We start from the raw sequence: 22527 nt of genomic DNA on the forward strand, positions 1-22527 counted from the left end.
TTTCAGCATATGACCCCAATGTCTTCAGCATCAGTCCCCCATATCCTCAACACTGGGCCCCTAGTCCTCAGCATGTGGTCCCAAGTCAAGGATCCCATACCTTTAGCTTTGGGATTCTATGTCAAAAGGATGCTGCCCCCTCCTGGCTCTCATTTATCAAGGTGCTGCATCTGAGCCTCCTTGTTTGTACTAGAGTTATTTTTAGTCAGTGAGTAGGCCTCCTAGCCAATCCTGATAATGGTCAACTACTAGATAGGACCTTTATCTAGTCAGTCTAGATAAAGGTCAGATGGGCAGCCATGGATGGGCAGCCAGTCATGGTAAAAGTGAGACCAGGTATGACCCTACAACCAATCCCAGTGAGGTTCAATTACTGGACAGGGTACCCCAGCCAGTCCAGGCAAAGGTGAGTTTCTAAGTGGGATTCCTTAGTTAATCCATATAAAAGTTCAGTCCCAGTGGGGTTCAGGCACCTGAACTTTTTTATAAGGCCGTTCTCTACAGTGCAGCTGAAGAGTCCAGAACTGAGTAGGAGCAGACTTACTTGGGTAACTATCTCCCTCAACTGGAGTGAGCCCTAACCTGTGGCATCACCTACTTTAGAAGAGGTATCTGCACTCATCGCTGCTTAGACCTACCGGGCCAGAGTGAGTTGAGTGCATTGCCCTTGCACTTGGTGACTATTTAGTAATTACTCAGGGCCACACATATTACTGTTTCAATAGTTAGTTCCAATTGGTAGTTGCCAGGGCAGTACAGAAAACATTACCTAGACCCAACAGCAATACTCAGCATTCCATGAGAATTTGCTACACAGATCTAGCTTTGTAGTTTACATAGGTTTCCTTGTTTATCATAATAACAAACCTGGGGCTTTTCAGCTCTTACTGTTCTCATTTTATGATGAAGAATCTGGTAAGGAGGGGTAAAGTCATTTGCAGGAGTGCACACAGCTAGCTAAATAGCAACACCAGAACCTGAAGCCAGGCTCTTTGCCTCTACTATGTTAGGTACAAGTGTGTCCCAGCACAGTGCCTGCCTTTTGGTAGAAGCTCAGCAAATGTTTTTTAAATGGAAGCAGCCCTTCCCTCAATGTACAGATACATGTACAGTTAGTGGCTGTGATTTGGATGACTCCACCTCCAAGTTGCATCCTCAGGTTACTCAATGGAAATTGGCTAGATCATGCTGACTTTCTCAGGGTTCTTTCAGCAGCTGAGCTCATCCTGTCCAATTAGGTGAGATATGACCGTGCCCAGACCAGGGTAGAGTTGTTATTTCCCCCACCAGATAGGTATAGTCCAATGACTTCAAACCAGAGGCCACAATTGCTCTCTTTTTAGTTGTTCTTGTTGACTGTGGGCAGAAATAACTCAGTGTCTTTGAGTCATGTGTGTTAAATGAGAGGATTTAAAAAATAAAATCATAATCCCTTCTTTCCTTATATTACACTGTAGTTTAGAGAATCAGCTGCTATAAATGATGGGTAAGTGTTTTTGTAAGTGCCAAGTGCTGTCCCCAGGTGTGCAAGTATTGTTTTTACAGAAATGAGAGTGAGCATTAGGGCAAAGAAATAAGATTTCATTGATAAGACAGAAGCCAATGAATTTACCAAACCAATTTGAAAAGCTTTTCTTTTTCATCTGTTAATGAAGAAGAAGACTGGCTGCTTTCATCTTAAAATGAAACTCTTTAATGGTAAATTTATCCAATTCCTGCCATTTTGAAATGATTGCTCATTTTTAACTATTCTGCAGAGAAGGTAGACAGGTTGGAACATTTGGCATATGCCATGCAAAAGAACTTGTGCTAAGAAAAGGCTTCTTTTCTGAGGCGACGAGTGTGTGGCAGCTGCTACATGGTTTGGTCCTCATAGATTCCTAGGGCTTTTTTTGACCAGCCCCTGATTTGTTGTTGTTGTTGTTGTTGTTAGGTGCCCTTGATAGGACTACATTATTGCCATCCAACTTGATCAAACTGTTGGGGTGGGATATAAAGGCTGGCATGGTTTAGGAAGAAAGCATGACTCTTTACTCCAACTAACCAAAAACCCAAACCCACAGTCTTAAGCCCCCTCTCCAAAAAAACCAAACCCACTGCCATCAGGTCAGTCTGAATTGTAGTGAGTCCTATATAGGATCTCTGAGAGACGGTCAGTCTGAATTGTGGTGGTGGTTATGTGCTGTGGAGTTGGTTCTGACTTACAGAGACCATGTACAGGGTTTCCGAGGCTGTATTACGGGAGCAGAAAGCCTCATCTTTCTCCCGCGGAACAGCCGGTAGTTTTGAACTGCTGACCTTGTGTTTCACAGCCCGATTCGTAACCACTACGCTACCAGAGCTCCTTAGTCTGAATTGTAGTGAGTCCTATCTAGGATCTCTGAGACTGTAAATCTTTACTGGAGCAGACAGTCACATTTGTCAACCTACAGAGAAACTCGTAGATTTGAACTACTGCCCTTGTGGGTAACCTGCAGTTACATTTGTCACCTACAGAAAAACTCGTAGATTTGAACTACTGCCCTGTGCTTAACCTGCAGTACCATGAGAGAGTCTTGTCTTTAGCTCACATACTTAGAAATGTAACCTTGAGATGATGGTTTTATTTTTCCTTCTTTTTCTTTTGATTGATGGATGACATCTCTAGGTATTGAGACTAACTGCTCAGTTCTCAACAAAGTATTGTGAAGGAAATTCTACAAAGTAGATCAAATGGCTTCTGCCCTCAAGGCCCTGACAGTTTAAAAATAATACAAGTCAACATATCAACAAGTTAATCTTTTCAAGTAGTACAGTAGCTATTGAAAATAGAGACATTGCCTTGTTCTTCTCCTATTTTTTTCCACAGCTTTATACATAGTTAGTGCTCTACAAATGTTTGTTGATATGATTTACTTTTATTATCAAAAACTAAAACATATGTTAAAACTTTTGACTTTGGGATAGCAAACTACCTTAGCGCACACACCAACTTCCACCCTTGGGCGATATGTAACTAGGGCATCATGTGACATTGCTTTAGGTCACAGTGGAAAAAAGCTACTTGAGATGGCTGGTGAGTGATGTCAGCTACAGGGATAATGGAGAGCAGAAGTAACAAGCTTCTGGTGGTCACTTGTTTATCTTTATACATACGTCAGGCTTTCCAAGCCCATAAACAACCCAGAGCTGTTGAGTTGATTCAGGCTCAAAGGGATCCTGTAGGACAAAGTAGAACTGCCAAGGCTGTAGTCTTTGTAGCGGAGTGGTTACGAAACAGGCTGTGAACCTCAGGGTCAGCAGTTTGAAAGTACCAGCTGTTCCTCGGGCGAAAGATGAAGTGTTCTGCTCCCATAAAGATTTACAGCCTCGGAAACCCTGTATAGGGTCGCTATGAGTCGGAATCGACTCCACGGCACATAACAACAACAACAGTCTTTACAGAAACAAATTGCTACATCTTTCTCCTGTGGAGTGGCTGGTTGGTTTAAACTGCTGGGCTTTTGGTTACCAGCCGAGTGCATAACTACTTCACCACGATGGCTCCTTAGGCTTTCAAAAGAGGAGGCCTAATAGAAATCAAGTCATCCTGGTGTGGTGCTGTGGTTTAAAGCGCTGGACTGCACAGTTGGTTTGAACTGCAACGTCTGTGGTTCAAGCTCACCAGCTGCTGCTTGGAAACCCTATACACAATTGCTATGGGTTGGAACCGACTCCACGGCACTTAACAATAGTGATCAGAGTAAATGAATGTCTCTTAAAGGGTTGAGCAGGATTTAAAGGAACAGAGAGAAGTGCTTTCAATCATGCTGAAGAACTATCACAAATACCACAGATTCCAATAAGTATGATGCAATACATTGGGGCATTGTGGGAACAGAGGGAGATGTGGAGGAGGAAGGGCAGAGGTCCTGTACACGATGGGGCCATAACATGGTTTGGTAGACCGATTATAGGGGTGCTTGGGAATGCCAGGAGAAATGTAGACATGATATAGTCTTATGCTTTTAAAAATGCTTTCCTACGTGCTCTGGGCACAATTAGTTTCTCTGTCTCTGACTTACTCATAGGAGATACTTAGGACTGTGCTTGGTACACAGTGTAGGTATCCAGTTACTGAATTAAATTGTAATAGGGTGCCTAAGTTGCCAAACAAGATGGGATAAAAATGGGCAGTGCATTAGAGGTTAAGTTGGGTGAAGAAGTGGATGGCTGCTAACTGAAGAACGCACCTAAGAGAATTCAGAATCCATTAGAAGAGCAAGGCAAGTCTGAGGCATCAAGTCAACCAAGATTGGACAAGACTGTAGGAATACATTTGGAAAGCTGGACTTAGATGAATTTCCAGAGGCCATGACTGGCATGGCTTACAGGTCCTCTGTATAGAGTACGATCATTGAACCTGTGGGTCACAGGGTGTGATTAAGGACGTTGAATCCTTTGAGAAATGAGGGGCTACAGAAGATCCTCTCAGACGCTTCAACTTTTTGGAAAACCGGCATGATCCTGCTGGCCTAGGATGTGCCAGGACTCTTTTGGTTGCAGCTGAATGAAAACCCAACCTAAACTGCCTTATTTTAATCTATTGGCTTTTATAACTGAAAAGCCCAAGGGTGGGCGAAGATTTTGTCTGTAAGCTCAGTTTGATGCAGGGGCTCATATAGTGATATCAGGTCCAGGTGCTTGCCAATACTATTTTGAGTTTCTGTCTGTCGGACTCTCTCTGTCTCCCTATTTTTTTGCCTTGGCTTTTCTTGGTGTTGGTCTTCCTCTCCACCCCTCATCCCCCTCATCCCCCTGCAACTCCAGTTTTATAAGCCTTGCTCAGAGCTAAATCCAGCCAGTGACAGAACTTCCTGCCTTGTTGCTGAAGTGAAAATCCCAGGATTAGTTCTAATTGGACCTGCTGGATTAGGTCATATGCCTATCCCTGAACCAGTAAGCTGGACCACATTCTGTCTCATCTAGCACCCTAGTCCAGAAGTGGGAAAGGAACAGTTAATGGAGGAAACTCGGGGTGCTATTACCTTGGGAGTTTTGCTGGCAAACAAAAGCCCCAGCTGCTCATTTTACCAAGCTGACTTCTTTAACCTTGGCAGCAATGCAGCAGCTGACTCTGATCTGCTTAAGAGCAAGGAGACAACATGCAGAGGCTGTTTTGTGGATCAAAGCAGGGAGAGTTTCCTTTCAGTTTTTCAGCCCCAGGTCTAGGTCTGATGCAGCCCCTCATACGTGGATTGGCTTCATAGAGCAGTCAGCTAGACCACTTCTACTGCTCTCCGCCTTTTGTCATCTCTGGGTACATACTGGACAGTGTCCTGGGTGATCACTGGGTCACTCGACTACTATTATGGGATCTCAGGAGAAACCTCCTATTAGGACTCTGTCACCAGGGAGAAGAAGCTGCTTTATGCTTCTCAGGTCCCGGGAGAACTGTCTTATCTACATCTTCCTTCTAGGTGAGTCTTCCTGCTGCCTTGGTGATCCTTGGATTGTGAAAACCACGAACGTTTGCAGTGTTTCTCCCTACCTTTACTTAATCTGATGGTTACTAGTCTGGGTAGACAAGACAAGGATGATGGTCCCTGTTTGCTAGAGAATGATGTTAAATAGCTTGTTGTTAAGTGCCATCCAGTCAATTCTTACTCATGATGACCCTGTGAAGGGTTTCTGAGGAGCGACTGGTGAGTCTGAATCACCGGACTTGTAGTTCAAACTTGCCTTATGGTCTAGTGCTTATCCTACAGCACCACAAATTAGAAGAGATCAATGACTTAGCCAAGGTAACTCAGATGTAGAGACGAGACTTAGACTCAAGGGACATGAATGCTATTTAAATCTGTCCTTCTAAATCAAAGGTGAATAAATATGAAAGCAAACTGATTATTGTAGTTTGTTTCTTCATGAAATGTGGCATAAAACTACTAGTTGGAGGCCCTCTAGGTATGTATTTCATTATTACCTACAGAGAAACACATACCCCTCTTCATATCTAGACAGCTCTGAGACCAGGCCTGCTTGCGGTCACCCTCTTGTGGGTCACCCACCAGAGATTTTTAGTAAAAGTTGAATCAGCTTATCAAAACTGTGGAATAGTAGCATTGGAGTTTCCTGAGGCCTCTTTAAATGTGTAAGGCAGCGAATGAGACGACCCCTCAGCAAAACTGTTCTGGATGTGCCCTGGCAACCTCAAGTGACCCAGACTCTTGGAAAAACAGTGGCTGTTCTGGCCCCTTGCTTCTCTTGGTTGCTGTCGTCCCTGGGGGTCTTAGGGCCCTCACAGAACCGCACCATTAAGTCTGTGTTTGGACTTTGCTCAGCAGATTATTGCAAACTGGGGTTATACAGCTGTATGATCATCTGGGCCAGTCTTCTCAATGCACAGATGAAAAATGGAGACCAAGTTTCATAGTCTATCATTGTAGCCATTCTTGGTCTCCTTGTAATCTGCCTCTTAAGCTTCCCTTTCCTGTCTACTCTTCACACCTGTGCTCTAGCCACTAGACACCTCTTGCCACCCTTGAACAATTTGCCTTTGTGTGCGCTCCTCTGATGGAAAGAACCCCTGCCCCGCCTTCTGAGTCAGGAATGTCAGAGTTAAAGAGAGCTGGATGGCTATGTTGGGAGACTTTTTCCTGACATTTAATCATGGATGTTTTCCTGGAACAGAGATTCTTAGCAGGAAGGGACATAGGACAATGTTGATCAAAAACTCTTATTTTGTACATTTATTTACTCATTTATAAATATTGAGCATCCAAGGAGTCCTGGTGTGGTGCTGTGGGTTAATGGTTCAAGGTCACCAGCTGCTTCTTGGAAACCCTCTACAGGGTCGCTATGGGTTGGAACCAACTTGATGGCACTTAACAACAACAATTTTTTTTGTGACACGCCTTAGAAACACAAAGAATACTGTGGTGTAGAAATGATCATTTGGGGAAGGATAGTAATATTAAAGATGTAATTAAAAATTTTACATTTCCATTGTGAATAAGAGCTATGAAGAAGTATAAGGTACTTTTTGTCCTCTGTTTGCTCCACCGCATTCATGGATATGTTTGCAGCCAAGGTACATACCTGTGTACAGATAGCCTCTGTCAAACCTTGAGTTGTTTACAGATGTGCTCCCACTCGCCCTCCCACACTAACTCAGCCTCTGTATCTATCCCTGTATCTACCAGCAGATCATTGTTATTGCAGGGTTCTAAACATAACAGTATTTACCCCTGTTCCCTTTAACTCTTAAACTCTTGGTGTCTTCCCTTTTCTTCATCATTCTTCTGCTAACTTCCCCTTACTGTATATTGCCTTACCCTTAGCCAAAGTTAACACATGTGTGGTATTGTGGGTTAATCCACTGGGTTGCAAAGTTGGTTTGATCCACAAGGTCGGCAGTTCAAGCTCACCAGCCGCTCCTCAGAAACCCTATACAGGGTCATTGTAGGTTAGAACTGATTTAACAACAACAACTCTCTAGCCAGTGAATTCGTCCTCCTTCTCTCCCAGCCCTGGAAACCATCAAAGAATGTTTGAGAATAGGACTTAGAAAAATATAGAATTCATTTTTGTTGTTGTTGTTAAGAATATACACAGCAGAACACACACAATTCAACAGTTTCTACATGAACAATTCTTTATGTTGTGTAAAAATTCTCACCCTCCTTTTCTGAGTGCTCCTCCCCCATTAACATAAACTCACATCTCCTAAGGTTCCTGTATAAACGAGTTCCGGTTGTCAATTTGATTCCATACAGGTAGATCTTAAAAGAGCACCGTACTCAAGGCAGACATTCGTTACTAGCTAATCTGTTTTTTGGTTTTCAGAAGACTAAAGGGAATATTTTTGGTTTAAGGTTTAAAGGTTAAAGGTAATAATTTTAGGGTGCATTCAGTCTCGATGGCTCCAGAAAGTCTAGATTTCATAAGATTTTGGAAATTATGTTCTGCATGTCCCCCTTTTAATCATGATTCTTCTACACAATTTTGATCTAAATATTCACTAAGGGTAGCTGGGCACTATCCGGTTTTGGTCTCCTGGCAAAGGAGATAGTTGTTCATGAAGGCAGTTAGCCTCACGTTCTGTATCTTCCCTCTGTTACTGACTCTCCTTTCTCTGTGCTCCAGGCAGGACCAATTTATGTGCCAATATTACTGAACATGTGATAAGGCCAGTTAACTAGGATGCCCCATGAAGCTATGACCCTAAACCTCCAAACCAAGGAACTAAGTCCTGTGAGCTATTTCATTGTACACAGCAGCCTCAGCAACTACATTTGTTGTTACAAATGTCTCTACCACACAATTTTTGCCAATTCAACTTTTTACAGGTGTATAGCTTATTGACAGCAGTTAATCACCTGTGCAACCTTCCCCGTAATCAATGCAGTTTTTCTATCACCATAAATCAAAACTCAGTATTCCGTAAGCAATTGCTCCCTCTCTTCCTTTACCCTTCCACTCCTGGTAACCACAAATATACTTTGGTTTATTGTTAAATTATTTGAGTTAAAAGATAATAGAGTTTTTCCATGAGCTTTTTTGAAGCCCCCTCATACAGATATCAGTTCTTGTCTTTTGTTATGAGGTCATACAACATTTGTCCTTGGTGATTGACCAGTTTAATGCAGCACAATATCTTCAAGCTCCATTATACTGTACCATAATCAAGGCTTCATTTTGCCTAGAGGCTGAGTAGTATTCCATGTGTATATGTACTACATTTTGTTTATTAATCTGTTGATGGGCAGTTAGACTTTTTCCACCTTTTGACCATTGTGATAATGCTGCAGTGAACACTAGTGTACAAATACAGTAGCTCCTTGAGTTTCTTTTCAAGTCTCCTGGGTATATATCTTGGACTGGAATTGCTGGGTCACATGGTAGTTCTTGGTTTAGTATTTTGATGAACCTCCACACTGTTTTGGGTTTTGTTTTTGAAACTTTTTCCTGTGAATTGAGTGAAGGTTTACAAAGCAAACTTTTTTTTTTTTTTGAAACTTTTTACTGTGAATTGAGTGAAGGTTTACAAAACAAACCACATATTTTGTTTCCTGTAAATGTTTGCAGTTCCCTCCATGTGATAACAGTTATCCCACTTCCTCCCTGTGGTTCTTATTTCCGTTCCACCCTCTAGTCCTAACCCCTCTGAACCTTGACCCCCAGGCATATGTTGCCCTTTGGATCGTAAATGGTTTACTATTCCATGGTGAGCATACCTCACTAGGGTTGTTGTTCCCCCCTATACCTATCCAGTGCTTGGTTGAAAATTGGGCCATGAAGGTGAATTCTATTCCAGACCTGAAGGGTGGCTGAGGGCCATAGTCTCAGCTAACTCCACAGTCTCTTTCTGACAAGTAATAATTTTTTTATATAATTTTATTTCCACACTGTTTGCACATCAGTTATACCATTTTGCTTCTCTACTAGCAGAGGCTAAGGGCTTCAATTTCTCCATATCCTCACCAATATTTTTGTTTACTTTTAAAAAAAAAAAGTCTTAGTCTAGTAGGAGTGAAATAGTATCTCATTTTAATTTTGATTTGCACCTGTCTGATGGCTATTGATACTGAGAAACTTTTTATTTTTTGAGGCCCATTTGAATGTCTTCTTTAGTGAAATGTGTATTTAAGTTGTTTTTCCATTTTATGATTAGGTTGTCTTTTTGAAGTTGTTAAAGTTTTGTATATAATTTGGTATTTAGATTCTTATGGATATATGGTTTCAAAAAATAATATTCTAGTTGATATCTTGTCTTGTCACTATTTTGATGAACAAAAGTTTTTCTTTTTTTGAGGTCCCTTTATTTTTTCTTTTTGTTGTTATATTAGAAAATCCATAGTTAAAAGATAGGCCTGACATCATTGCCCCTGCTTGTTCTTCTAAGAATTATATGGTTTTAGTTTACACATTTAGACCCTTAGTCCATTTTGAATTTGCTTTTATGTATGATGTGAGGCATGGATTCTATTTAATTTTTCTGGTTGTGGAAATCCAATTTTCCCAACACCATTGATTGAAGAGACTCTTCTTTCTCCATTGAATGAATTTAAAATCAATTGCCATTGATTTTAAATGATCAAAATCAATTGGCCATAGATGTGTGAGATTATTTCTGGGCTCTTAATTGTAACCTACTAAACTATGGGTTCGTTGTTATATGAGTACCAGGCTATTTTGATTGCTGTAGCTATATAATATGTTTTAAACTCGGGAATTGCAAGGCTTCCTCCTTTGTTCTTCTCTTTCAACGTTATTTTAAGCTGTTTGTGACCTCTTGCCATTCCATATGAAGCTGAGGATTCGTTTTTTCATTTCTGTAAAGAAGGCTGTTAGAATTTTGATTGGGATTGCATTGGAGCTATGACCATGAACATGGAACAGTTGTTCCATGTATTTAAGTCTTATTTAATCTCTTTCATCAGTGTTTTATAATGTTCATTATATAAGTATTAATGGGAGTGTGGTAGCTTGTAGGATAAGCACTAGACTCAAATCACAGTGGGGTCAGTGATTCAAGCCCACCAGTTGCTCCACAGGAGAAAGATGAGGCTTTCTGCCCCCACAAAGATTTACAGCCTCGGAAACCCTGTACAGGGTTTCAACCAACTTGAACTTTGAACTGACTTGATGGCATTTAACAGCAACATTAACTTTTACATATTCTTGGTTTAATTTATTCCTAGCTGTTTTCTTGATGTTACTGTAAATGGAATTGTTTCCCTAACTTCCCCTCTGGATTCTCATTGTTAGTGTATAAAAACCCAACTGATTTCTCGTTTGTTCACCTTCAACCCTTCAGCTTTGCTAAATTCCTTTTAGCTCTGGAAGTTTTCTTTTGGATTCTTTGGACTTTTTTATATACAGAATCTTGCCACCGATAATGGAAATAATTTTACTTCCTTTCCAGTTTGGCAGTGGTGGTTATGTGCTGTGGAGTTCATTCCAACTCAAAGGGTTTTGGAGGCTGTAAATCTTTATGAAAGCAGAAAGCCTCATCTTTGTCCTATGGAACAATTGGTAGTTTCGAACTGCTGACTTTGAGGTTAGCAGCCTGACTCATAACCACTTCGCTACCAGAGTTCTGGATACCTTTTATTTCTGTCTCTTGTCTTATCGCTCTGGCTAGGACTTCTAATACAAGTTTGAATAGGAGTAGTGAGGGTGGGCATCCTTCTCTTGTTCCTAGTTTCATCATAAAAGCTCTCAGTCTTTCTCCATTAAGTATACTCTTGGCTGTTGGCTTTTCAATCAAATTGAATTAAATTTAGGAATTTCTCTTCTATTTTTCTTGTGGTTTTTCATTAAGAAGGTGTTTTATTTTATCAGATGGTTTTTCTGCTTTCTGTAGTCCTTTCCCTTTGTTCTAGTGATGTAGTGAATTCCATTGGCATACTTTTTAATGTTGAAATATTCCTGCATTTCTTGAATAAATCTCACTTGTATTTTGTTCAGGATTTTTCATCTATGTTCTTAAGGAATATTTATCTGTAGGTTTCATGTGAATATCTTTCTGGTTTTGGTATCATGGTTATATTTATTTCATAGAATAAATTACGGAGTATTCCATCTTTATCTTTTGAAGTACTTCAAAAAGACTATTATCTGTTCTTCATTAAATGTAGCTATCTGGTCGAGGACTTTTTTTATCTTTGGGAAATTTTTGATCACTGACCCAATCTCTTCATTTGTTATGGATCTACTGCAAGTTTCTCTTCCTTCTTGAGTCAGTTTGGGTAGGTTGTGTGCTTCTAAGAATTTGTTCATTTATCTGGGTTATTAAATTATTTGTCATGCAGTTGTCCATAATATTCTGTCATAATTCTCTTTATTTCTGTCAGGTCATTTGTAATGTCACCTCTTTCAGTTCTTATTTTAGTTGTTTGCATCATTTTATCTTTTTTCTCTTTGTCAGTATAGCTGAAGGTGTGGCAGTGTTACTGATCTTTTCAAAGAAACACCTTCTAGATTTGTTGATTCTCTAAATGATTTTTGTTTACTGATTTTCTTTATTTATACTCTGATGTTTGCTATTTCCTTTCTTCTGTTAGATTTAGGTGTAATTTTCTCTTTCTAGTTCCTGAAGTTGTTGAGTTTTGTTGATTTCAGACCTTCTTTTGTCTTATAGGCATTTACTGGTATAGGTTTCCTTCTGTGTACTATCTTCACTATATTTCATAACTTTTTGTATGTTGGGCTTTATTTTCATTTGACTTTAAATATTTGATATTTCTATTTTGATTTCTTCATAATGATCCATTCATAGTTTAATTGTATTATTTAATTTCCATATATTTGTGTGATTTCTAGTTTCTTTTTCTATTACTGATTTCTAGCTTTACTCTATTGTGGTCAGAGAAAATTCCTAGTATATACTTTGTATGATTTCACTCTTTTAGAATTTATTGAGACTTACTTTGTCACTTAACATGTGCAATATCCTGGAGAATGATCCATGTGCTCTGGAGTAGAAAGTATATTGTGCTGTCTTTGGGCTGAGTATCTTATGTATGAGGGGGCTTCAAAAGTTTGTGTTAAATTTTTTTCATCCCTTTATTCCATGAACTTTTTGAAGTCCCCTTGTATGCCTGTTAAGTCGAATTATTTTATAGTGTCATTTGGGTCTTCTGTTCCTTCTTATCTTCTTTTAGATGTCCAGTAGTGAAAACGGTGTATTGAAGTCTCCGACTATTATTGTAGCACTATCTATTCCTCCCTCCAATTCTGTTGGTGTTTGCTTTATGTATTTAGGTGCTTTGATGTTAGGTGCATATATACTTATGGTTGTTAAATCTTCTTGCTGAATTGTCTTTTTTGTAATAATTTTGTCTTAAATTCTACTTTGATAATGAGATTAGAAAATCAGCTCTTTTCGTTACTATCTATATGAAATATTTTTTTCCCCATGTGTTCACTTTCAACCTATTTGTGTCTAAGTTGTGTTGGGGGTGGGCCTTTTAAGGTACAGAACACTGCCCAGACCTCATATAGGAGACAACATCATTTTACGTCCAGTTTTGGGGGGTTCTAGTTTTCCTTTCCTCCACACATACTATTCCTTCACCCTGCCCTTGCCCTAGTCTACCTTGATTGCACAATTCAGTGTATTCTCTATTTGATAGCTCATCTGCCTTCTGCTGGGTATATATTCACATCTCACATAGTTAGGAGTTTGACTTTTTGTTGGCTTATTTTTCAAATTACTAACCAAATGTTCTTGTCTCAAGCAATCCTTCAGTAAAGCAAAACATTACCTTTCTTTTCTTTTATTATGTTGTTTTGTACTTTTTTTATACTATAGTTGCTTAATGTGAAGGATACTAATTTTTTAGCTGTCCTTTTTGATTGTAGGATTGGGACAACACTGTTTTCTAGGAAAACTACTGTGGATTGTAGCGTTATCTACTCTCTGCTCAGTTTCCATTATTGTAGACTCTGTAATAAAAAAAAAAATCAACATTAAAGCAAAGTCTTGTCAATTCTATTAAGTGGTTCACTAAGAATTTTGGAAAGAGAAACCAATTTTATTTAGAAGAAAGGGAAAAAAGAGTTAGGGAGAGGTGGATAAAACAAACAAAACACGCTAAACAATTCAGTTACACTAATGGCCCTTGTATAGTTGCAGCAAATTGCATACAAATAAAAGCCAAAGAGGAAGAACAATCTGTGTTTGGAAGGTGTACTCTCTGTTCTCTGCTTTGTTTTTCTGCTCTGAAGTATAGTGCTGTCTTGACGTAGGCATGTAACTGCCATGCATATTGATAGCAACAAAAGCCTTTTTTCCCTTTTCTGTCTGTCCTGGTAAATAAAGCAGAAAGGATAAAAAGGGAAGAGGAACTGTAAAATCAGTGTGCTGTTTTTAGCTTATCTTGTTCCCATAGAACTCTGAGTCTCAAAAACATGTCAGTGCTCTACATTTGATGATCAGGGTCTAATTTCTGGGATTTTTGCTTTTCTTTGAAGTTTTAAAGTTACTATCAGTACTTCTCCTGATAGTGTAGTGGTTACGAATCAGGCTGCTAATCTCATAGTCAGCAGTTCGAAACTACCAGCTATTCTTCAGGAGAAAGATGAGGCTTTCAGCTCTCGTAAAGATTTACAGCCTCAGAAACCCTGTACAGGGTCGCTATGAGTTGGAACTGACTCCATGGCACATAACAACAACAACAACAGCATCGGTGCTTCGTTGAAGCCCTCTTGGATCTCTTGTGCCTATCCACTATCGAAGTTGGTTCCTGTTCTTCCGATGGCACACAGAGTGTGGATCCCACCGGTATTTACTGTGTGACTGCTCTATGGAAGAACTCTGGGCATGTAGCAGTGGGCTGAAGACAAGTCCCTGCTCTTGTGTAGCTTACAAGAAATACCGATATTCAACAGAGGACTTTCGTAGGTCTGGGAGCATTTGACATGGGTTGAAGAGAGTGGTGGTATGTTTAAGGGGCATCTTTGTAGCTGAATGAAGGTAGTGAGATGTAGAGGAGGAGCCAGCCTGGGACCAGGATCTGTTTGGTAGTCTGAAGGAATCAAGAGTTTAGCGGTTGGAGTTGGACTAGACTTTTGAAGCTCCATACACTGACTCTCACTGACACACATCACAAAAGACAGCTAAGCTGGTGTTCAGAGGCTCAGAGGGAGCTCTGGAGAACAAGTTTAGAGATGACAGGAATAACGGTAGCCTTGGGATCTGGTGAGTCGGAAGCCGTGAATTGGCCTTTTGAGCAGGGGTCTTGAGCACAGAGGTGGAGGCTGGGATAGACAGCAGTGGCTAGCTAGGTCTCCTGGTGGTAGAAGGATATAGTGGTAAGACATGGGAAGTTCAGCCTGAAATTCCATAGCAGAAGTCTGGAGCCTAGGAATGGCATGGGCTAAGTTGATACTTAAATGTTAAGAGTACTGGGGCTTGTATTCCTAGGGTCGCTGCAACAAATGACTATAAACTGGATTCATAAAACAAGAGGTACTGTCTCACAGGAAGGAGGCTGAAATTTATTTCACCTCCTGCCCCAGGTATTGGCAAAATTGTTTTCTTCTGGAGACTTTGAAGGAGAATCAATTCCGTGATGACTGACAATTCTTGGCATTCCTTAGCATATAGATCTACCATTCCAATCTCTGCCTTCATCTTAAATTGCCACCTTTGTGTGCCTTTTCTGCCTCTTTTAAGGACACTTTCAATTGATGTAGGGTTCACTCTAGTCCAGCATGATCTGGTCTCAGTCTTTATTTGCATTTGCAAAGATCCTATTTCCAAGTAAGGTCACATTCTAAGGTTCCAAGTAATATGAATTTTGAGGGGGACACTATTCAACTACAAGCTACTGGAAGCAAGTATCAGGTGACAATTTTGCAAGGCTTAGGCCTGTGGAAACCATCCTAGGATGCATATGTCAAAAATGATTTTTGTTTTTTTTTCTGGAAACTCAGAAACATAGTCTTGGTGTATATGACAGTCAATTGACATAACATATGTTGTACATCCTTCTTTGGTGAATAGCAACTGGGATCTTGAAAGCCTTTGAGCAGGCTGTCTAAGGTGCAGCTATTGGTCTCTCCCTATGTGAAGGAAAGAAGAGGGATGAAAATTGAAGACGCTTGGAATCAATTAGTCTCCACAAACCTGACACCAGAATATCTAGATGGTGCCTGGCTACTGCTACCATATGTTCTGAAAAAGATTAAATTTGATAGAGTGGGAGAAAAATGTAAAACAGAACTCAAAAATCATTTTTTAGAAAAAACCAGGCCTACTGTTTGGTTAGACAAGTGGAACCCCTGAGACTGTGGCCCTAAGTCACCCTTTGGGCTTGGAACTGAACACACTCTTACAGCTCAGTCTTCAGTCAAACAGCACTGTAGGAGAAGTACTGGACTGTTAACTGCAAGGTCTCCAGTTAAAACCCACCAGCTGCCCTGCTCTGGTAGCATAGTGGTTATATGTCTGGTTGCTAATCTCAAGGTCACTAGTTCGAAACTGCCAGCTGGTGTGCGGGAGAAAGATAAGACTTTCTGCTCCCATAAAGATTCACAGCCTTGGAAACCCTATAAAGGGTCGTTATGAGTTGGAACTGACTCCACGGCACATTATCAATACCAGCTGCCCTGCAGGAGAATGATGAGGCTTTCTGCTCCCGTGGCATAGTAGCTTACTCATTGGGCTGCTAACTGCAAAGTCAGAAGTTCAAATCCACCAGCTATTCCACAGGAGAAAGATGAGGCTCCCGTAAAGATTTATAGCCTTGGAAACCCTATCCAAAGTTGCTGTGAGTCAGAATTGACTCAATGGCAGTAGGTAAGTGATAAAGGGAACAATACCACTAGGGAGGTAGGCATTCCTTAGACTAAATCTCCTATAAAATCAAAAGGACAGTATTTTCCCAAGGACACAGTTTAGAAGTGTCAAGAAAAGGAGGAGAAATAAAAACAGGAAACAACAGGGAGGAAGTGGGGTAAGTGATATTGCACAGTGGGGATTGCAATCAATAACAACAAAAAAAATGTGTATGAGTGAAAAACTGATTTGCTGTGAAAACGTTCACCTAATTCATAGTAGAGTTTGAAAAAAAAGAGGGCTGGGAAATGAGAGGGCTAGAAAAATGACAGTGAATGAGAACTCGATTAAAGAGAATGACAAGTGAAAATGTAACTGATGTCACTGAACAATTTGGGTTGTTAAGTGCCGTTGAGTCCGTTCCGACCCATAGCGACCCTGTATAGGGGTTCCTAGGAGCAGCTGGTGAGCTTGAACCGCCGACTTTGCAGTTCAAACGGCTTTGCAGTCTGGTGCATTAACCCACAGCGCCACACTTGTCAAATGAGAATCTAATTTACTGTGTAAACTGTCACTGAAAACACAATATTAAAAAACATTTCAGAAACTCAAATTCACTTTAACAGACTCACAAATTTGCATTTATAAAAATAAATAGGTCCCCAATAGCAGTACATGTAATACAGCTTTTAGGTTTTTTTTTTTGTAGCCAGTTGTGAAAAGGGTGAGGAGTGGACCATTTCTTTGGTTAAAGACACTGTTTATCAGTTACTCCTTGAAACTCTTAGGATGCTGTTTGTGTGAATAAGCAAAACACTCCTTGGTCCCCCAGACCAAACTTTTCAAGGGCAAGTTCCATAGTGGAGCCTTTTTTCTAATCCTGTCCCTGCTATAGTGGTAGGCATGCAGAAGGGGGGTGCTCATTAAGTATTTCCAGAACCAAATGTATTTGCTCTCTTGCACCAGGCATCTTAATAAGTGAATTCTATGCCTTCCAGTCCCCTAAGGTATTAATAACTTTACTCAGATCTACAGAGTAGAATTAATACTAATTGAGCACTTTATTACTGATGATTTTTCATTCAGTTATTACTTAAGTAGCTTCTTGCCAGGGACTCCCTCTTGTAAAATGAATAATACATACCCGAGTCAGTCCATATTTCTATTGAAACTGAAACTGTATAAACCTTTTTAACCTTTATAAACTGAAACTTTAAAAATAAACCTTTATGAAGAAAAGAATACAGAAGTTTAGAACACCCCATTGATATGTTGTCCACAGTTTGTCGAGTCAAGTGAGTTGGCATTGGAGAGGTTCTAAAACTCATCTAGCCTTAGGAGGTGTAGTACCTCATATCTGTGGCAATCCAGTGAAAATCACAGCTGGATGGGAATGTTAGGATTCTGAGGCTCCTTGGGAAAACAAATGATGACACATCAGTAGTGTGGACTTCATGGCAGAAAGCAGACAGTGTGTTTGCCACATTGTTACCCGCCCTCTTACTGTGCAGATGAGGAAACTTGGGTCCAAAGGAGGGGAGGAACTTGCCCAAGGTCACCTTGCTACTCATTGTCAAAAGCTGACTCTGACTTAGAAGTCAGATGCAAAACTAAGAGCAAGAAAGGAGGGTCAAACAGATGTATCTTCATTTCTTCCAAAGGACTTTCTGTTCAAAGCTGCCAGTGGAATCTGACAATCTTAAGAGGAAAACATGCTGCATTTTGCAAATGTGTGCAAATATGATATATGCCCATTGTGCCCTAGGTAGAATCATTGCATGCGCATTAGGGCATGTGACAAAATGTAATCATGCAGCCTGGGACGAGAAGTGTTTTACATTTAGTTGCTCATGTGAAATTCAGTGTTAAAATAAAAATGCCTTTCTGACCCAGGTGTGGTGTAATTGTCCTATTTCTCATAATAAAGCTTCGCTTGAAGAGAAATGCTTACATTTCTAAGATACTGATTCTAATCCCTATTTTTTCCTCCCCCCCCCCCTTTTTCCCTTTGTTTCTTTTCACAGGAAAAAGTAGAATATGCCTTCCTGATTATTTTTACAGTCGAGACATTTTTGAAGATTATAGCGTATGGATTATTGCTACATCCTAATGCTTATGTTAGGAATGGATGGAATTTATTGGATTTTGTTATAGTAATAGTAGGGTAAGTCCCTTTTATTTGGGGGAAATGGTTGTTTGAAAAATGGGAGTGGGTAACAGAACACAGCCTTCAGGGAGTGTGGCTGCTCTTTTATGCCACTGATTGCTGCCAGAATCTGCCAGGCATTCTTTTATGACCGGCGATGCTGCTGTTAGTCTCTGGGCAAAGACTATTTGAAAGTCTCTCATTTTTGTTACTCCCCTTTCCAATAACATGCTACGCAAAGGGAGCCTAAGCCCCAGATATAAGGGGGTTCATCTTACAAGGCCTCAGATCTCCACAAATAGGCCAACCCTGCAAATGATTAAAATCAAACGCTCTTAATTCTTTGTACTCCATTGCATTAATTAAATAAGCAAATAATTGATAAATAAATAGACTAACGCTTTCATAGCAGATAGAAGTGAGACGCTTTGCCATTTAACATTCTTTGAACAAGGATATACATTTTTCTGCTGACTTGTGGGAAACTTTCTGGCATGGTACTCTTTTATTTTAAATAAAAACAGCGTTTAACTAATGTCAGATATCTGGCGTGAAACTAAATAAGCCGGAAAATGCAGAGAAGCTGGCCTCCCTAAAATCTGTTATGGGAGAAGACACCAGTAGTTTTTATTTAAAGGAGAGCGTTCAAATCAAACATAGTGTCCTGTGTTGTTCTGGTTCTTCCACACTTGGAAATGCTGCCAGCAAGAGAAAAATGAATCAGTGTTAGAAGAATGCTATCCGAAGAATTTTGCCCAAATACCTATTTAGGAAGATAAGTTATATTTCTTTACTGAGTCTCAGTTATCCCAGTTGTAAAATAGTTGACTCCTAAAATTATGTTCGCTCCTGTAGAAAAGATTGTTAAATGGCCCCTTTCTTCAGCTCTATGATTGTTCAACAATCTTTAGCAACTGAGCAAAGTAATTTTTCCTTTGAATTATTGTTTTATTATGAATCTTTTAACTTTTCTAGCGAGACTAATACTTCTAGGTATTGGGAAATGGGTCAGTTTTGGACCTGCCCTTTCAACCTAGGAAATTAAAATGGGACCCAAAGTTTGGGCCCAGACAGTGGTGTAATTACACTAAAATAAAAGATTGTTAGTGTCGTTAAGTATCGTCATTATGATTCCAACTCATAGTGACCTTCTATAGGGTTTCCAAGGAGCAGCTAGTGGATTTGGACCACAGACCTTATGGTTCTAAGTCCAGTGCTTGTACTACAGCGCCACACCAGGATTCCTAAAAAATGAGTAGCTTTGTAAAAACCACAGGACATTGCAAAAATTGTATAACTAAAGTGAAGAGGTGGCAGATATGAGGGGGCTTCAAAAAGTTCATGGAAAATTTCCATTTCCCCACAAACTTGTTGAAGCGTTCTCGTATATGCCACATTCAGCTACCTTCCTGTATTTGATAGAGTCTAAGGAGCTCTGTTAGCGTAGTGGTTACGAATTAGACTGTGAATCACAAGATCAGCAGTTCGAAACTACCAGCCGCTCCGCGGGAGAAAGATGAGGCTTTTTGCTCACATAAAGATTTACAGCCTCGGAAACCCTGTACAGGGTCGCTATGGGTCGTAACCGACTTGACGGCACTTAACAACAACAACAACATCCTGGAATAGCGAACACGAGCTTGGCAGGTCTCTTGACTTCGCAATAATCTTGCTGTACCTCTCCTGTTAGCTGTATCTATTCAGCTAGAGGGTGGAAATGCATAGTTCCATTTCCTTTGCCTTCGCCTTATGACTGCCTTAACTTGCTGCCTGAAACACTCTGCAAACTAGAGCACAGCACAAGAATGAAGAACCAAGAAGAGTTTAGTGAGAAAAAAAAAACTAAATTGAGGAGACAGAGGCAATGGTTCAAGAAGGCTGAGGTAGCTGAAAGTTGAGAAGCAGATTTCGGAAGAGGAAGGAGCGGTGTAGAAAATTGGGTCCCTAAATATGCTTTGGGGTCAGCCCCCTTGATTACGGCTGAAGACTGAGCTACACTTACATAGGTTTAGTCTATGAGGTTAGGCAAATAATACTATGAGGGAAAAAGAAAAACTAGACAGCTTAATAATAACCAGAGCTCACAGAGGGCTGTGAGACTTTCAAGTTCTAACCAGTAAGAGTGGGAAGACCTCAATGAACACTTGACTTTCAGTAGAGACCCAAGAGGGCCCTATCTTAATAGTAGGACTAAAGAGACTCTAGAGCAGGGACCAGGAAACTAAGGCCATACTATAGCTAATGGGCCAAATCCAGCCTTCCACCTCCTTTTGTAAATAAAATTCTGTGTTAACATAGTCTCATTCCTCCTTTTGATAGTCTCTTGCTATGCTTGTGCCACAGTGGCGGAGTTGAGTCGTTAGGTACACAAAGCCTAAAATCCTTATCTGGCCCTTTATAGAAAAAGTTTGCTGAACCCATAACGCTAGAGTAAAGAACACCTTACGTCCTCCTTAACAATACTTGAAAAGAAGCCTGAAAAGTATCAAGCTGATATACAAGTAACTTAACTACCTAACCAAAATAAAAGTCAACATTTGTTAGAGGAAGACAAACAACAAAATCCAGATACTCAACAAAATAGTATTCATAGTATCAAGCATCCATTCACTAATTACTAGACACGTGAAGAAATATGACCCATAGTCAGGAGGAAATTCCTTCAGTAGATGTAGACTAAAAAATGACAGATAATGGAATTAACAGAAGGACTTTACAAGACTTTAAAACAACTATTACAAATGTGTTTGTGGATTTAAGGAGAAACATGCCTATAATGAGAGAGATGGAAGAACTTACTGGAATTTGGAGATTTAAAAATTACAGTATCTGAAAGGAAACAGTCCCTGGGTTGGTGTCATGGTAGATTAAATACTATTTTTTTTTTAAAAGTCAGGGAACTTGAAGACATGACAATAACAGGAAGAATAATAAATGAGAAAAAAATTAACAACACTGCCTGTGGGGCAACATTTTTGGAGTCTCAGAGAGAAGAGGGGAGACAGAAGTAAGATTTTGAAGAAATACCAATCCCCCAAATTTGAGTGTAATGAAAAATATAAATTCACAAATCCATGAAGCTCAACTAAGCCCAAGCAAAATAAACATGAAGAAACCACATGAAGACACATCATAACCAAATTGCTAAAAGCCAAAGATAAAGAGAAAATCTTAAAAAGTCAGAGATAAACAGACATCGTAGATTTCCTTGTCAGCAACTATGCAAGTCAGAAGACACTAGAGAGACGTCTTAAAAATGGGGGAAAATGTCAACCTGGAATTCTTAGTGAAAATATGTTTCAAAATTGAAATCGCAATAAAAACTTTTTCAGACAAACAGTGCTGAGAGAATTCATCACTAGTAGACCTGCACCTCAAGACGTTAAAGGAAGTTCTTCAATCAGTAGGAAAATAATACCAGACAGAAATTTGGATCTACACAAAAGAAAAGAGTGCCAAAAAGGATGAAACTGTGGGTAAATATTAAAACTTTTATTCTCATTCTAAAATCTCTTTAATTTAATTTACTTGATGATTTAAAGCAAAACAACAACAACAAAAACAAAAACAACACTATGGTCTCTAGAAGTAAAATATGACAATATGCAAAAGAGTAAAAATATAGCTATACACTATTGGAAAGCTATTATATAGTAGGTAAAATAATAAAAATAGTATTTGAAGGTAGACGGTGATAAGTTAAATATGCATATTACAAAACCCCTACAGCATAGGTCAGTGAATTAGATGGCCTGTATACTAAATCTGTTTTGTTTTCTTCCTCCCCAACTGAACCCTGGCATGGTGCTGTAGAATCAGTACTGGACTGCTAACCACAAAGGTCAGCCTGTTAAACCCACCAGCCATTCTCTGAAACCCTATACAGGGTCACCATGTGTCAACACTGACTCAGCAGCACACATCAACAATCTTTCCTTCTACCACCACTCCCAGTGACAAGTTAGTTTTTGACATTGTACAGTTTAACACTCCTCTCTATTTGATAGAATGAGTAGACCAAAAAAAAATCTATAAGAATACAGGAAACTTGAACAGTACCATCAACCAACTTGACCTTGTTGACATTTTTAGTAACTTCACCCAACAAGAGCAATATATATATGTATATATATAT

At 39.7% G+C, this 22527-nt stretch overlaps 1 protein-coding gene across 4 annotated transcripts in view; it reads left to right on the forward strand.

Moving 5' to 3' along the window:
* Nucleotides 1-22527, forward strand: part of CACNA1D (calcium channel, voltage-dependent, L type, alpha 1D subunit) — a 452582-nt gene that overhangs the window by 248410 nt on the left and 181645 nt on the right. For all 4 annotated transcript variants that reach the window (XM_006862051.1, XM_006862053.1, XM_006862050.1 and 1 more), the window contains exon 4: nucleotides 18271-18410. In XM_006862051.1, the coding sequence (XP_006862113.1) occupies nucleotides 18271-18410 (140 nt within the window). The remainder of the gene's footprint in view (nucleotides 1-18270; nucleotides 18411-22527) is intronic.

Source organism: Chrysochloris asiatica, unplaced genomic scaffold, assembly GCF_000296735.1.
Source record: "Chrysochloris asiatica unplaced genomic scaffold, ChrAsi1.0 scaffold00046, whole genome shotgun sequence".
In the NCBI taxonomy this organism is placed as follows: Eukaryota; Metazoa; Chordata; class Mammalia; order Afrosoricida; family Chrysochloridae; genus Chrysochloris; species Chrysochloris asiatica.